The sequence below is a fragment of the Clarias gariepinus genome, chromosome 7, assembly GCF_024256425.1.
Source record: "Clarias gariepinus isolate MV-2021 ecotype Netherlands chromosome 7, CGAR_prim_01v2, whole genome shotgun sequence".
Classification (NCBI taxonomy): Eukaryota; Metazoa; Chordata; class Actinopteri; order Siluriformes; family Clariidae; genus Clarias; species Clarias gariepinus.
This window is the reverse complement of record NC_071106.1, coordinates 27,237,157-27,254,693: the sequence shown is the minus strand read 5'-3', so window position 1 is coordinate 27,254,693 and position 17,537 is coordinate 27,237,157. Positions and strand designations below refer to the sequence as shown.

Below are 17,537 nucleotides of genomic sequence, written 5' to 3'. Positions count from 1 at the left end.
TTTTTCCTGCTCACAAAACAGGTGACTTCATTAACTAGTTCACGCCTATCAGGCTGAAGAGTTGTGCTGGATTAGTCAATGGAAGGAACACATATCTGGCAGGACTTCTACTTTCTGAAGCCAGGGTATAGACTTCTGCACAAGACTGGGTAAAACTAGAGAATTCTCAAATGAATTATGAACGTCTGTGCAAATTTATGTGCATGATCTTCAGGAAACAATCAAGCAGGCATGAATTAAACAAGTAACACCAGATGTACAGGTCATTACTCTATGCCCAGCTGAATAAAGAATATCATTAAAATATGGAATTTCACTTTTGTCTTGATACTTTTGGCCAGACATAATTATGAAGATTCCAACAGTTTTTGTTAGATGTGTGACAAGTGTATTGTAAATAATAAAGAATTATACTAATTTAAATAATAATAATAATAATAATAATAATAATAATAATAATAATAATAATAATACCCAAGAGCTGTCAGAAAGCAACCATTACAATCACAAAATAAAAAACTCAGGATGAAACAGTTATTGAGATTCAAATTGACATATTTCATGAAACCTTTTTAATAATATTGTGTCATGATAATATATGAAATAGACATAGTTGTTACACACTTACAATACATTTAATAAGGATGTCTGTTTTAAACAGATGTTATAACTTCAGATGCACATACAGTATGTACTCACCTGTGTTGGAAGATGGTGTCCAGTTAAAACGGAAAATCCCTTTCAGGCATTCACACATGACGGACAGAGATTAAAAAACAAACAAAAAAAAAAACTTTGCAAACACAAACTTAAGAGACGCAGTGGTTCATTTAGCCGTTTCTTCTCAGGTACCTTGGATAGGCTGCTGGATGAGAGAGATCATGTGTGCTAAACCCTACTGTATAGGCAACTTCAAACAATATAGACCAGGCTGGGTTTTCTATATCCATTAGGGTGCATCAACTGGATCCTATCCTATTGTGATACATTGTGGAAATTCATGGGTGCTGGATGTTACAACATTGTTGTAATGTACTTTTCTTGTTTTAAAAGTAGTATACTACTGTATATAGTCAACAGGGCGTGGTTATCAAAATCCAAATCAGAAAAGAAAAGGGAAAGGGGAGGATCATGTTGGGATAGATGGAGGGAACTGGGCCTAGAGTGATAGAAGATGAGGGTGAACAACACAAAATGGAGCGTTAGCAGTTTGAGTCAGCAGATTGTGTCGTGGTAAAGCCACCAGTCTTTTGTTCCCTATTTAACTTGGATTACTGAAATAAACAGCCCTTGGACATCAGTGTCAGACAGAGATCAACATTAGTGATAAAAACTGACCAAAGAAAAACATTTAGGCACTCACACAGACAAAAAAAAAATCCACATTTTGATCTCATTGTAGTTCTTCCAGTTTAAAATGATTAGAACATTACAATGATTATTTTTTTTTATTTGACTTTAATAATAAACAATCCTTAGCAAGTAAAAATAAAATATTAAATAAAAAATATATTTATATTATTTTCAATATAGTCAAAAATTCAGGATGCCTGCAGCAAACCTTGCCAATATTGTCCATGCAAAATAAACCATTACTTCAGTGTTGCTTTAAGGTGTTTTTCCAAAGCTTTTCAGACTAGAACTTCATTCATTCATTCCCACATGTGAAATAACCACATCCTAATAAATAGATTTTTCAGATGTGTAAAAACTGAAAGCTCCAAGCGAATATTTTGTGATATACTAAAAGACTGTAATGATGTATCGAAAATGTTATTTCATAAATTATAAATAAGTATTTATCACTTCTCTAAGAGCAATATGGTTCACTTTTATAACACATTAAGTGTTTTACACAGATTAAAGAGCAACCATGAAGTTGCATAGGCCCAACTTCCTATGTAGTCCCTACTGTATATAATATATTTACAGGTTTTTGTGATGTAAAAACTAAATAAAGTTAAATCATGTCAGTTTTTTTTATCCTTCTCATTCAAGTCCAAAAATAAATAGAAATGCTTTAGGTAAGAACAAGTACTTGGACCATGTATTTGCTCTCAGTGTTGAAAGACATGAATCATAACAATTTCTAAAACACTAAATGTATCACAGTACACTGTGAGGGTCATCAGCAACAAGTGGGGAAGACAGAGCACCACATTACCAAGAACAGGATGTCCCTCCAAAACAGTGGAAAGTAAAAAAAAATAAAAGGTAGGAATGCTGCCAAGAGACCTTAAAAATGCTGCAGGAATATCTACCCACTGCTGGTTACTCCCAGCATATAACAAGAATCTCTTGTATTCGTCACATAACTGGGCTATGGGATAGGGTGACTAGACAAAGGCTCTTTCCTGCAAAAAAAAAAAAAAAAAAAGAAAGAAAAGAAAAGAAAAGAAAAAACTAATGCAAAAAAACTTCAGCTGGGACAGAGGCACTAATAAGAGAAAGGGAATCATGGATAGTTTCCAGTACAGTAGCACTTATTTTTGTCACAAAAGCTGCTAGACTTTGTTTGACAGCTGAAAATTCAACTTCCAGCATGATAATGACCCAAAATCCAAGTTAACAAACAAAAGATTGGTGTTGTGGAATGGCTCAGTCACAGCCCAGATTTAAATCTTACAACTCTCTGTGGACTGGAAGAGGGCTGTGGATGTTGCCTCACCATTTGATAGATCTGGAGCATTTTTCAAGGAGGACTGAGGTTAAATTGCCCAATCAAGATGTGCTAAGATTGTAGACTCTTACCCAAAAAGCCTGTGCACTCAGGGTTGTGCACACTTATGCAATCAGGTTCTTATATGTTCTTCTCTTTTCCCTTATGGTTTTATTTATTTATTTATATATTTATTTAATTGTTCATTTTTTGTTGCTATAAGGTAGGAAATTAATTGACATTATTTAACTGAGTTTTATTACTTACATGTCTTTTTTTTCGTTTGGTAATAAATTAACCTATTTTTAAATTTTTTAAATTATTTTATTTGATTTAGTACACAGTTTACAGAAATTAAAATCAATGTTGCAGCAGTACCACAAAATTCAGAGTGACAAAAACAAATGCAATTATGTAATATCACACGTGTTCCCAAACCAATCAAATGTCAGTAGAGGAAACCAGTGCTTCAGAGGGTCTTACTGTAGCCCGTAGCTGAACAAGCTTGTCTAAATTTAATTTAAATCAAATAATAAAAACAGAGAAAGAACCATTACTTGAACTATGCATCTTTAATTAGCATTGCATTTATAATACTTAAATAAAAATAATAAAGTTCTAAAGTTCTCAGAAGGTTGATTTATTTGAAACTGCACTAAAAATTATCTCCAGAGTGAAATTAAGGGTGGGTTCAACATGGACCACCAAAATGCTGAGATGTAATCTTACTGAGAGTAATTTTCACTGCGCTAAAAAGACACATCCAGGCCTCTACACACACAGCTTGAACCTTACAAAGGACATTTCTGGAGTTTAATTTGTACACAAGAATACAGTATCTCCACCCACTTTACAATCAAGGACAGGAATTCCGTTCGCCTGTAAATAGAAAAAACGTCACCAATAATAACTTCTTTGTACAGAATGTAAAGGTTAAAAGTATAAACTAAATAACTAATGTGTTCATAGAGTTAGGATCACTGGGATGTAAAAGTCCATCACCGTCAAAACTCTTTCAAATTACTTAGCCACACCCAGGTGTAGTGAAGGAATTTAACAAACACTCAACTTTATTGAATGTCAATTCAACAAACATGTCATACTAAAAAATATTTAAAAATAACCCTTAACAGTATGGTGTTATTTTAACATGTAGGTGAGTCTCACCAGCCAAAATTTGGCTGAAACCCTCATTACCAAACCTGGCCATTACACACTACAGGGCTGTGCTGACAAAAAGACCATTCGCAAAACCTGTGAAAATAAGCTTCAAGGTTAAGGTTCTCGAAACCTAATTTAAACTACAGAACATAAGCTTGCCAAAAGTGGTTTAGAACAATTGGAATCAATTAAGATCTCTGTCAAAGGGATTCCACTGAGCCGAATGTGCGCCCAAATCTAGACCAATGCAAATTTGTTTTGACCACTGGAAAGCTCGGGAGAGGATGGTAACGGCTGCTTACAGCCTTTTTTAGGCTCTGTATGAATTCTGACATTGTACTGTATGCACAATTTATGCGTCATTAATGTTGAAAGGAAAATTGTACTGTAGCATGTTAAAAAAATTCGGCTGCACCCTCCCAACATAAACGCCTCATTAATGCCTTGGTATTGTCTCATAAGCTGTGTTATCAAGTCATTATTGATTTTATGCCCATTTATGGGGTCCTTATAGGTTTTTACCACATCCCCTCATATTAAATATAGAGGTAAGTAATGACAAAATTAACAAAGTGATATTTTAAGAAAAACAGTCAAGATTTAAGATGATTGAAATATACATTACACGTTAAAGTCTGACGCACAACAGAAATGTTTTATTCTAAAATGTCTGTGGTTTGATAATTTTATTATCATTTATTTAGGGCTCAGTAGAACATCGTTAAATTCCTTAACGGTCAGCTATAGAAAGATTATTATGTAGATAACACGTCCTTTTTACTCGTATTGCTCATGTCAAAATGCACTGTAGAGCTGTCTGGAGAGGTCAGAGCTACTTCGGCTCAGTGGAATGGGAGCCATAGAAAACCTGCTAGAGTTTGCAAAAGACTTGAGACTGGGGTGAAGGTTCACGTTCCAGCAGGACAACAACCCTAAACATCTAGCCAGAGCAACAATGGAATGGCTTAAATTAAAGCATATTCATGTGTTAGAATGGCCCAGTCAATGTCCAGACGTAAATCCAATTTAGAAAATAAGACTTTAAAATTGCTGAGCTTAAGCTATTTTGCAAAAAAAAAAAAAAAAAACTTAGCATCTCAAGGCATCAGGCCTTTGCTGCAGCTGCCTTCAGCTGCTGCTTGTTTGTGGGTTTTTCTGCCTTCAGTCTTGTCTTCAGAAAGTGAAAAGCAAATGAGTATAACTTATTTTTTCTTTGCCTTGGTTAGCTTTTGCCATGTTTTGGTTCTCTATCCAGCTGCAATATGAAGAAGTGTCCTCCTGTAAGTTTTGCAGCATTTGGCTGAATCTAAGCAGAGCCCTCTCACTCACTTATCATCTATACCGCTTTATCCTGTATTCAGGGTCGCCTGGAGCCTGTCGAGGCGGGGTATACTCTGGACAGGGTGCAGAGCCCTATACACTTCAGAATTAATCCTGCTACTTTTATCAGCACTCAGGTCATCAGTAAACACCAGTGCACGGTTCCACTGGCAGCCATAGACACTTATATACAGTATTACACTGCCCTCCTTATAGTAAACAGTTGATGTGGCACGCTTTCCAATTTTTTATCAGTACAAAGAATCTGGCATAGTCTCATCTAATCTTTCTGTTTTTGAGTGTTGCCAGTAGTTTTCTTCATGCTGTGAAGCATCTGTATTTACTTCTTAAAGCTGTCTCCTTGATAGATTTAGAGATCCAAGAGATTCAAACGATTTTATTTGCCATTTGTACACATACCAACAGCATGAGTGCATTGGAATTTTTTTGTGCAGAAACACTCTGAGAGAGTAATAAAGATAGATAAGTAAAGTAGAAGAAACTTATAGTACAGGAAATATATAGTAGAAGGATTTATGCTATATCACTATACACACTATAACATTATCAAGTACTATAATGTACTTTGTTATATTTTAAACATGATTCCTAGATATCAACTGTCTGTGGCTGAAAATAAACTATTAGAGAAATGTGCTTTGTGTGTGATGTGTCTGAAGGTGTCTGATAATTCCATTGGGCTCGGTAAAGTTTCCAAACCAGACCATTTAGGCACTTGTGCGGATGCTCTCTATAAGACCGTAGTAGTGGGTGAGTCCAGTCTTTGTAGCAGCCTAATGAAGTATAGCAATTTCTGGGCCCTTTTCACTGTGGTGACAGTGTTTGTGGTCCAGCTCAGGTTTTATGTCATACGAAGGCCTCAAAACCTGTCTCTTTGATGATGAGAAACAGCAGGGGGTGTAGTTTCTTTCTGGGTCCATGATTATTTCTCCAATGTTTTCTGTGTTGAGGTAGTTTTGTTCTTCATAGACAAGAACCTGTTATTCTTCCCTATTCAATAGGTTGAATCTCTGCAATGTGAAATAAATAGAAATATCAAATAAATCAAAATATCGGGTTAAAGGTCATATGTGTTTGTTGTTTTCTATGTGTAGTACAAAACTTTTGTGCTGAAAGATAGCCTGTTTCCCTGGCTACCACCCACACATATATTTCAGACATGTGGGAAACATTGTGATGTCAGTTGTATGACTCTTAACTGTAGAGCTCTTGACTTGACCTTGGCTTGATGTTATGATGTGATTCCTCACCTTGGATAAAATTCTGAGGTCATCAACTTTAGTTGTCTTTTTCCTTTCAGGCCTTTTGCTAATGCAGAGCACGCCAGATAATTAATTCCTTTTCAGAATGTTCCAGACTGTTGTAATAGTCACTCCCAATGTTTTTGCTATCACTCTGATGGATTTATTTAGTCTTTTTTTTTTCAGCCTAATGGTGCTCACCTGCACTTGCATGGGCACCTCTTTGGACCTCATGTTGAGAGTTTGATTGAACAGCTACCAAATGCAAATGTAGCACTCAGAACCACCTCCATGCCTTTTATCTACTTGCTTAGTCATGGAGTACTAAAGGAACTGGCCACACCTGGCCATGTAACTGCTTGTCATCCATTTTTTTTCCATTATTTATGAAAATGGCTGTAATTCCTGAATGGATAATACCATAAACGCACAAACACATTTTATTTTTGTTCAATATTATATTAGAATTTTCCTAAGGTTAATTTTAAATGCATTTACAATATAGGAATTCAAAAAAATTGGCAGAACGTGTGTGCGCGCGCGTACTTCTTGTACTTTTATAAACATTCTAAATAAACAAACAAACAAAATACAGCTTTTTTTTCTCAGAGGTAAACGGAACAGTGAAGTTGTTCAGCTGTTTGCAGATGTTACACCCAGTGTAGTTACCGAAATCTCCGAATTTAGTTCTCATTGAGTGGCCACACATCACTTCCACATTTCCCTCGCTTTTTACATGATTATGTGAGCATAAACTGTAAAACATTCCGCAGGTTTATAACACACCGCGGCCAAGTGAACCACGTGCCCGCCGATTAGGCGCGTGGTCCGTTGCCTAGCAACACTGAACGAAACGAGGCATAATCGTGGAGTTTGCTTCGGTAACGGCATAGCATAGTTTATTATCTGCTGTGGTAGATCTGATTTATTAAAATTTTATATTTTTTTAGCGATAATTTTACGGAAGCGAGTTCAGAACTAAAGCGCTGCTCCTGCACAACCCAAGACGTTCAGAAGTTTCAAATAGAATGAACAAACTAATGAATTTTCTCCATACGATATAAAATTAATTAGAGCTTTCCTTTTCGTTATACTGTAGTACGAAGCCCCTAGATGGACAAAGGAGGAGAAAAAACGGCGAAAAAAAGTAATGCCAAAAACATTTGGTTATAATGCAAAACATGACGTGTTTTTTTTTTCTTCTGCCGTTTTTTTCTCAGTTGAAAATGAAATAAAAAATACCGCTGATTAACAACGCAGGAATGAATGGTGCATTGTCCAAGTGCAAGTTGATCTTTGAGCTAAACTATTTGCTTTGGGTGAAAGCGCCATCTAGCGATCATTGTGTGTCAGCAACAGCTTCCCATTTAAAACAATAGGCGGTCAAATGACCGCCGAACCGCTTTATATGTAGGTGACACTGGCGCGGCGCTTCTAGTGTTAACTTATGCACTCAAAACTTTTTTTGGGGCTCCTTTAGCATAATGGCGTGGCATGGCTTTGAGCTGATCAGCCCATGGCACTGCTGAGGCATTATTGAGGTTGCTTTGATATCTGTATTATTGGGTAAGTTGTTTCTCATCTTCCTCTTGACAGTAACCCTTAGATTCTCTCTGTATTGTAAATCTTTTTTGATTAATCTTAGAAAATATTCTAATATTTTGAGATACTGTATTTACTAATAATAAATGCTCAAATTTATTTTTTATTAGTATTAAATGAATTTTTAAACATTTACATTTTTAGATATAATTTAAATTAGGTGTATATTATCTTAATTTTTTCTAAACAAATATTGCTAACATTGCTAACATTTTTGTGATTTTTAAATGAATAATTACAAAGAAATGTCCAATTATTTTGTGACATTTATCTATCAATTTGCCTCTTATATTCTAACTGTTATATCCTAACTGCCTCTTATGTACATATATACATGTGTTTTTTTAGTTTATAAAAAAGGTGAGCTATCTATCGAGTCTCCTCCTCTTTTACATCCAGCTGACAGGATCCTTGTCAATCTCTTAACACCAAGTCTCGCGGCAACAGTTTTTTTTTAGGAAGGCAATAGTTCTCAGTCACATGCTTATCATTGACCATATCCTCCACCCTTTGGAAATAATGGAGATATATCCCTGTGGTGTAATACACTAGGTTGGGCTTGTGTTTATGGTGGCGAAATGTATCTGCTATAGCTTTCAGATTTGGTATTCTGTCTATATTAATTTCAATGACTCCCGTCTGATGTGGCATCCTGTTTTGCAAGCAATGTCGTTTTGGCCGGCACACTAAATGGCTCAGATGTGTAAACATTACCCCTATGGTATCTTAAAATGTAGTGGACTGGCAGATTCAGCCTCAGGCACATCAGGAAGGTAGGCAGGAAGGAACCTGAGTGAGCACTCCCATCAGAACAGAATAAAAGGGAAGCCTAGTGTAGTACTTAACCTTTATAGTTATCTTTTAATAAATTCTCATCTATCTTCTGTTTAGAGAGCTCTTCCTTCAGTTTCCTGTTCTCCTCTAACAAGCATAACTACATCAGCATCATGCCTGTGGCTACAAAAACGGCATTCCTGCTGCTCTCTGGTGGTGTCCAAGTGGTGGTGTCCAAGTTTAGTGTCGTTCACTGTGAGAGTTTTTTTTTTTTGTCTCTTTGTCCTTATGTGAAACATCTCAGGGTTTGTAGCTTTGGCTTCTGTGTGTCTAAGGTGCAATCATGGTACCCAGTCAGGATGACACTTTAGCATTTCAAAGGCTGGTTTCCCTAAACAAATAAACAAACAGAATTTACTAGCTTATGTACACTCTCAGACAAAAAAAAAATACACAGTGGTACAAATAATGTTCCTTGAATCATAATTAGTTCTGGAAGCATGCTTGAATATCAAAGCACTCGTAGATCAAAGTCAATTTCCCCCATAGGAAATAGTGGAACAAATCAATAAAAAAAAATTTTGTGAAGCTGCTTTGAGACAATGACCATTGTTAAAAGTGCTATATAAATAAAACTAAATTGAATTCCATTCTAGCTAGATATACAGATAGATACCAGTGAGTGTACTGTATATATATACAAAATATATTTCCATTATTTCTATATATAGAAATATAGAAAGAATGGAACAAATGGTATATGAGTGCTTTTATATATATATAGATAGTGTACTGTATATACTGTATATAGGTAGAAAGATTAACAGAAATTCAATTTGGTGTGCTGCAGTTGTTTGTGGCCTGTGTCTGTGTGTGTTTGCGTGTCACAGGCGTGCTGCAGGCATTCCTCAACAAATGTAACAAGAGGCAGTGTCATCATCAACTTACGGTGAGGTAATAATATAAATTCCTTTGATTACCAGATCATCATTGGGCAAATGTACAGAGCTGTCAGTAACCTCTAGTTTTAAAAGCACCAGTCAGATCAGCAAATGTAAATGTTAAATAATTTGAATTGCCTCTTTGAAAAAGCCACTGCTAATGCATTGATGCATCAAAGTAAAAAAGGTATAAGTGATCAACATGCTCTTAAAGAATAGTTTTGAGTTTAGAGTGGTGACATCACAGTATACGAGTTTTAGATTGTTTACAAAGCTGTTCATTATTTAAATAAAGTGCAAAGGAGCACAGCATGCAGAGGATGTCTGTTATTTACTCCCAAACTGAAGCCTATCAGGTGCTTGATGTGCTGGGGAAGGGCACGTTTGGAAAAGTGGTAAAATGCTGGAGACACAGTGATGGAGAGCTGGTGGCTGTCAAAATCTTGAGTCATGAAGACGTTGGGAGCCAGTTGATGAGAAATGAGCTGAATCTGATCACCAGGTTACAGTCCACTTTCAAGAGGAGTCATATAGTTCACTTTTTCGAGGGATTTTGTGATCCAACTCAGCACTACTTGGTGTTTGAGATGTTGCAGAAAAACCTGCGTGAGCTGCAAAGGGAGAGCAGTTTCAGGTCTTTGCCTGTGCGCCACATCAGGACTATTACTTGTCAGATACTGAAAGCATTAGCAAAACTCAGAGAACTGGCCATCATTCACGCCGACCTTAAACCTGAAAACATCATGATTGTCAATCAGCAGCGCTTTCCCTTCAGGGTCAAACTGATTGATTTTGGCTCATCTAGTGTTTTCAGTGAAGTGCGCTTTGTCAGAGAACCTTACATGCAGACCAGGTTTGTGAAAATCTGAGCAAAATTTCTGTCTGTCTGTGTTAGCACTGATGTGGCCAGTGAAATGTTCCAGTTTCTTAAAACTTAAAATGTGTCATGTTTTTCTTTGCACATTTTTTAAAATAGTTCCAAGTGTTAGCTATTTTTTTAACAGTTAGTGGTTTATTTTATACAATGAACATAAATGTCCATGTGCAAATTTTTACTATAGAAACAATCGTGTATTAGAATTAATGCATTACATTAACCTGTGTTTTAAGGTAAGAGATGATTTTATAGAAATATAATCAGTTCAACAGTGTGGTGTAAATTAAATAGTGAATCATAAACAATTTATTGAGGTATGTTCCTGAAAACTAGGCTTTAGTTAACTAACATGTACAGATAAGTTAAGATCATGATGCTTCTGAACACAAGAAGAAACATACATAATTCAGCATTTCTATGTGGTAAATTACTAAGAAAGGATTTAGTATGACTATAAATAGACTAAATATACAATTTGTATTGACCTCAAATTTTAATGTCACCACATAGAGTCACATATAAGTCAGCATTTTATAAATAAAAGAGAAAGAAAATATTGAATGACTGGAAGACTCATACAGTATAGTAAACACAACTCTTTATGACAATGCTTTATAGGCCAATATTTATACATGTATTGATCACTAAAATAATCTGAAGAAAGGATGGGATTTTAAAAATAAACATCTAATTGATGGCCTTGATCATTAAAGTAAGTATACACAGCACATTTTTCTTTTCTTTCTCCAGATTTTACAGAGCTCCAGAGATTCTCCTTGGACTTCCCTTCTGTGAAAAGATAGACATGTGGTCCCTAGGCTGTGTAATGGCTGAGCTTTATTTAGGGTGGCCTCTTTATCCAGGCCAATCCGAGTTTGAACAAGTGCGCTACATCTGTGAGACTCAGGGTCTGCCACATTCCTACCTGCTGAACACAGCTACAAAAACTAATCGGTTCTTCCAACTTACCAGAAACCAACACGGTGCCCCTGTATGGAAACTGAGACCTTCACTGCGTGCTTCTAACGGAGACATCATTGAGCATCGCAAATATGTTTTCAGTTCCCTGGACCAGTTATACAACTTGAAAATCCCAAAGGATAACAAGACGTTCCGTATTGAGAATGAGGCCGCTGAGATCACAGACTGCCACCACATGGTCGAGCTTATCAAACGAATGCTGGCTTTCACCTCTCGTCAGCGAATACACCCAAATGCAGCTCTACGACACTCGTTCATTACACTTACACACCTCGACTCCCCAGATACTCAAGATTATTATGATCTGTCATTCCAGGAGCTGCAGAAAGCTCTAATTTAGCCAACAGCTACAGTTTCCAGGGCAAAAGAACTGCACTCCAGAAGTAGAGGTAATAATACACTTTAAAACGCATATATAACACACAATCTTTTACTGATCACTAAAACTTTATATGTTATGTGTAAATTACTATGGTAAATTTTGGGTAGAGTTTTGATTGTCCAGTACCCATCTGTTTGTATTATATGTGAATATTGCATTGTTTGTTTTTTTATGTTTACACACATAAACTATACAGTAGAACCAATTGTATTAAATCTTCTACACTTGTAACATTTCCTCATGACACTTGCTTTGAGTCAGACAGTAAAGACTTTCTGGTCTTTGCTAGGACAGGGTATGGAAACCTATTTTTAACACCTAGAAAAAAAATCTGTATTATAAATATCAGCTCTTATGATAACCCAACAGGATAACCGGATTACCTAGCTTTAAAGGTAGTCGACTGGCATTGTTCCAATCTTCAACCCACTTTAGCCTCAGTTTCTTGCTTTTTGCTGACTGGGGTAGAACATGTGGTTTTCTGCTGCTGTAGCCCATCTACCTCTAACTTTCACTTGGTCTCCATTGCGAGATGATTTTACGAACATTTTACAACCATGGTGTAAACCCTTAAGGTGTAAGGCCCCTAACCTTGTCTGCTCCAGGGGCGCTGTAATCTGGCTGACACTGCGCTCTGACCCCAGTTTTCTAATTGGGATATGCCAAAAATAATTTCACTGTGCTGTAAAGTACATGTAAAAAAATTTAATATTCTATTCTATTTTATTCTAAATGTAATTAGACAATTGCCTGCCCCACTATCTCATAGTGTGTGCTTTTATGGCACAAGTAAACAGATACCAATGAGGCTGGCGTTCATTTGCCTGTGGTGAGGAAGGCGGAGAATATTTCTGCACCACAGCAAAAATTTTGTTCAGGTCAAATCAACAGTTTGTTATATTCTTGAAAAAGAAAGCATAGAAAACAAGAAGGTAAATTTACCTGATAAATATAAAAATGTACATAACGAATGGCTTGAACAGCCTTCAGGATGTGGGCATAGTGCATCTGTGTGAATGTCTCGTATAATAAATGTAAAAATTTGAGCTTGTTCATTACTTTCAACTCCAATCTACTGTGATAGACAACTAAAAGAATAATAAATTTGTCGATGTCCAAATATTTATGGACCTGACTGTAAACACGTGATGAAGTGGCGCAGTGTCAAAACAAGTAGCCTTGCTCTCTCATAGTTCCAAGGTCTCTAGTTTGAGTCTGGCTGTCTCTACACTTTCTCCATATGGTAAATAACAACTGTCGTTAAGTTCATCTCAGACATACAGTATAATGTGTTAGGAAACAAATCATTTGAAAACCCTTAAAGAAGAGTAAGAAGAACGGACGTACACACCTTTAGAACTTCATCTCTACTGGAAAGTGAACTGTTTCAAAACACCAACAACTTGAGGCAACATAGACATTTGATATTAAATATGATCAGTGTAAATAAGTAAAAATGATTCAATCATGAAAAGAAATAAAGTATTTTTTTAAAGAAAAAGCAAGAATGCACTCTTTATGGACAGTACATATATATATGGACACATTTATTCCATCATTATCCCAATCTGTCAACATCAAGTTTTTCAAGAAGGTCATATTGTAATTCTCAGTGACATGATATCTCTGCCTATATCCCGCCACCCTTTGAAAATAAGAGAGATACCTCCCAGTGGTGTAATACCAATCAGATGCTTTAGTCTGTGCTTATGTTTAAGTTTGGAAAAGTGTATGTGCTCTGGCTTTCAGATTTGGTATTCTGTCGACATTTATTTCAAAACATCAATAATCTCAACATGGGTACCAAAGCCTCCACAAATGTGGCATGCTGACGTGGCATGCTGTGCAATGTCTTTCTGTCCAGCACACCAAAGGGCTCAGGTGTGTAAACATTACACTTGTGGTGCTCAGATGCTCAGATGTTCTGCTTATACAGAAAAGGTGTGCAATGTGCTGGAAGGGCAAATTTAAAAACTGCATTCCTACTGCTCTCTGGTGGTGTCCTTTGTAATGATGGTACCCATTCAGGATAGGCTGGCATTTCAATAGTATATGATGGCATTTTTAGGCTGGCCTTCCTAAACAAATAAACAAGCAAACAGAATTTCTTTTTGAGTTATGTAGGAATGCAGCCAGCATGTTCAATAGTAGGGCTTACTGGTTAAGCAAACTTAAAGAATACAGGTATGTACATAAATAATAACCATGGACAGAGAAAACCATCAGACAAACAAACAAATAAATAAATGAGAATTAAAAAAATAGCAGAGAAGATTAATGGTTTCCTACTAGATTTAATGAGTTTAAGAGGTTTTGGATTGCACATAAGAAAAGGTGATATTTCAGGAAGTGAAGCACGGATAAAATATGGGCCAACTACAGTAAGATGAAACATGTAGCATTCAACATGGTGAATTTCACAGTATGACAGTCACCGCCCCTATTACCCTGGCAAAGAAATAGCACAGATACTCACATAATCACGTGTGTCACTCTGGCTGTGGTAAAAATTTATGTTATTAAGTTAATAATAATTTTTTTTTCTGACACATCTGAAAACCCAAATGGTCAGTTTGACGTCTGGCACGGCTGGCCATATACCTGTAAATTTTTAAAAATCATCAATGGCCAATGCTGTGTTGCCAGCACAGATCTGTGCCGCTTGATTTTTAAGGGATATATTAAATAATATATCTTTCAGTAATGCTACTATTACAACTGTTTATCAAGATGCACTAGGTTTTATAAGATATTTTCTTTTTATACACTGGCATCAATCTGTCTGATAAAGTTGAGCTCAGTGTAAAAGAATCTATAATAATAATAATAATAATAATAATTATAATAATAATTGCAAACAGTTAAATCCTGCATTCTGACTGTGTGATTGGACAATAAAAATTTTGATGATTAACAGCTTTTCTTTTGTCATTATCATGAATTATGATTCCTCGCTAATTATGACATATATGCAGTATGATTTGCTTTTGTTTAAAAAAACATCAGATAAATGAAAAAAATAACATGGAGTTTAAATCCCATGGCTTTGTTTTATTGGGTCTAATTACTTTTCAAAAATATTTTTAATCTAATGTCAATATTTAATATTTAGTTTAAAACTTTTAACTTTTTACTATAAATCTATTTATAGTAAATTCTCTCTTGTGGTCCACTAAGAGAAATACTGGTATAAGCATTACTATAATGAAAAACAGAAAAAAAAAGGTTTAAATAAAAACATGTCAAAATCTTAAGCTGTAAAGCTGTTAGGAGGCAAACGATAAGAAATGAGCTGAAGCTGATCACCAGGTTACAGTCCAACTTCTGTAAGAAGACTCATATAGTTCACTTTTTTGAGGCGTTTTGTGACCCATGTCGGCAGTAGCCAGTAGAGCTGATTTTATAGAAAGGTAAAGTTCCTCACCCGTCATAGATTTCGGAGATTTCAACAGTATTGTGGCGTAAATGTATAATAGTGAATCATAGACCATTTATTGCGGTATATTCCTGGAAACTAGGCTTTATAAACAAGCTTAACGGTGTGATGACTCAGATGTGGTAAATTACTAAGAAAGGACTTAGTATGACAAAAAATAGACTGTATTCACAATTTGTATTGACCTTAAAACACTTTCAATGTGTTTAATCACACAGTGCAAAATCAACTCATGAATGTGAAGCTTTTGGGTAACATGGCTACTGGAAGATGTGAATAGCACAAGAGCAGGCTATTTTTATGGAGCCTACTTGTACTGTACATATAGTGAACACAACTCTTTATGACAATGCTCTATGGACCAATATTTATATCCATCACGAAAATAATCTAAAGATAGGTTGGAATTTTAAAAATGAACATCTAATTGATGGCCTTGATAATTAAATTAAGTATACACAGCATATTTTTCTTCTTTTTTCCAGATTTTACAGAGCTCCAGAGATTCTCCTTGGACTTCCCTTCTGTGAAAAGATAGACATGTGGTCCCTAGGCTGTGTAATGGCTGAGCTTTATATAGGATTGCCTCTTTATCCAGGCCAATCTGAGTTTGAACAAGTGCGCTACATCGGTGAGACTCAGGGTCTTCCACATTCCTACCTGCTGAACACAGCTACAAAAGCCAATCAGTTCTTCCAACTTACCAGAAACCAACACGGTGCACCTGCATGAAAACTGAGACCTTCAATAGATGATCCTAACATAGTTGAACATCGTAAATATATCAGTTCTGGACGAGCTATGCAACATTGCAACATTCTTCAGCGAGGTTAAGGCCGCTGAGATCACAGACTGCCACCACATGGTCGAGCTTATCAAACGCATGATGACCTTAAACTCTCGTCAGCGAATACACCCAAATGCAGCTCTATGACACTCGTTCATTACACTTACACACCTTGACTTCCCAGACACTCAAGATTATGATGATCTGTCAGTCCAGGAGCTGCAGAAAGCTCTAATTTAGCCCACACTTACAGTTTCCAGGGCAAAAAACTGCACTCCAGAAGTAGAGGTAATAAAACACATATACAACACACAATCTTTTACTGATTACTAATACATCAATTGTCACGTTTACTTTACACTGTGCCATTAATTCTACAGTAAAACATGGTAAAACTTTACAGGTTTAAAGTGAATATTTTATACTTAACAGAGCATGAAATGTGTGTAATGGTCCCAACCATAATCTAATTTGTTACTATCTAAATGTCTAATCTAAAAGAATTGCATACTGCAAACTATTTTAAAACACTGATCATACTGAGGTAAAACATGCATAGAGTTTTGATTGTCCAGTACACCCACCTGGTTGCATTATTGGATGTGAATATCGCATTGTTTGTTTATGTATTTTTATATTTATACTATTTAACTATACAGTACAACCAACTGCATGAAATCTTCTTCATTTACTTAACACTGTGCCACTGTGCAATTATACAGTAAAACATGGCAATACTTTACAGGTTTACGGTCAGTATTGTATACTTAACAGAGCTCCTGAATGCAGAATTATATGATTAGCATTTTAATTTAATTTACAGTTTATTAACTATTAGTTCATTGTTAGTTGACAACTAATTATGTTAACTCAACTATTTTAATGTAGAAGAGCTAAATAAAAATGCCTACTATGTAAATGTAATGATATTTATTTAAACTTGCCTGCCCTATTGCTACGCCTCTGTGTATGATACAGTACAACCAATTGCATTAAATCTCCTCCTGTTGATCATCATCTCACTTGATTTGTTTAGACATACAATAAAAACCATTTTTCAACATGAAAAAATTATCTAGCATTATAAACATTAATTTAAATGATAGCTTTAAAGATCATTTCTGTGTTCTCAAACTCTAGGTTTTGTTGATCGACCCCACTGTGGGCACAGATTGTCAGGAGTACAACCTTGTGTGGTTTCTTTTTTTGCTGTTGTAGTCCAACCCCCTTTTACCACTGCATTCTGAGATAATTTTATGTGTTGTTACCATGGTTGTTAACTTAATAAATTTTTTTTGACAAGTCTAAGTGTCTTAAGGTCTTTAAGTGACCAAAAGTAAGTGGACAATTGCCTG

The 17,537-nt window shown here is 35.8% G+C and overlaps 2 protein-coding genes across 2 annotated transcripts in view; one reads left to right on the top strand and one right to left on the bottom strand.

Annotated features, from left to right (window-relative positions):
* Positions 1 to 757, bottom strand: part of prx (periaxin) — a 43,164-nt gene extending 42,407 nt beyond the window's left edge. Inside the window, exon 1 of the mRNA XM_053500117.1 lies at positions 700 to 757. Within this exon, the coding sequence (XP_053356092.1) occupies positions 700 to 757 (58 nt within the window). The remainder of the gene's footprint in view (positions 1 to 699) is intronic.
* A 9,282-nt stretch (positions 758 to 10,039) lies between these two features.
* On the top strand, positions 10,040 to 16,319 carry LOC128528301 (homeodomain-interacting protein kinase 4-like). Its single transcript, XM_053501091.1, has 3 exons — positions 10,040 to 10,572; positions 11,347 to 11,966; positions 15,881 to 16,319. The coding sequence occupies exons 1-2, from the start codon at positions 10,040 to 10,042 to the stop codon at positions 11,915 to 11,917; spliced, it is 1,104 nt and encodes a 367-aa protein (XP_053357066.1). The 3' UTR covers positions 11,918 to 11,966; positions 15,881 to 16,319.
* The last annotated feature ends 1,218 nt before the right edge of the window (positions 16,320 to 17,537 follow it).

What these genes read in the sequence shown, in the direction of transcription:
- LOC128528301 (XM_053501091.1), top strand. Translation starts at nt 10,040, where the DNA reads ATGTCTGTTATTTACTCCCAAACTGAAGCCTATCAGGTGCTTGATGTG. An exon ending in GAACCTTACATGCAGACCAG is followed by an intron (nt 10,573 to 11,346) that starts GTTTGTGAAAAT and finishes TTCTTTCTCCAG; the next exon opens with ATTTTACAGAGCTCCAGAGA.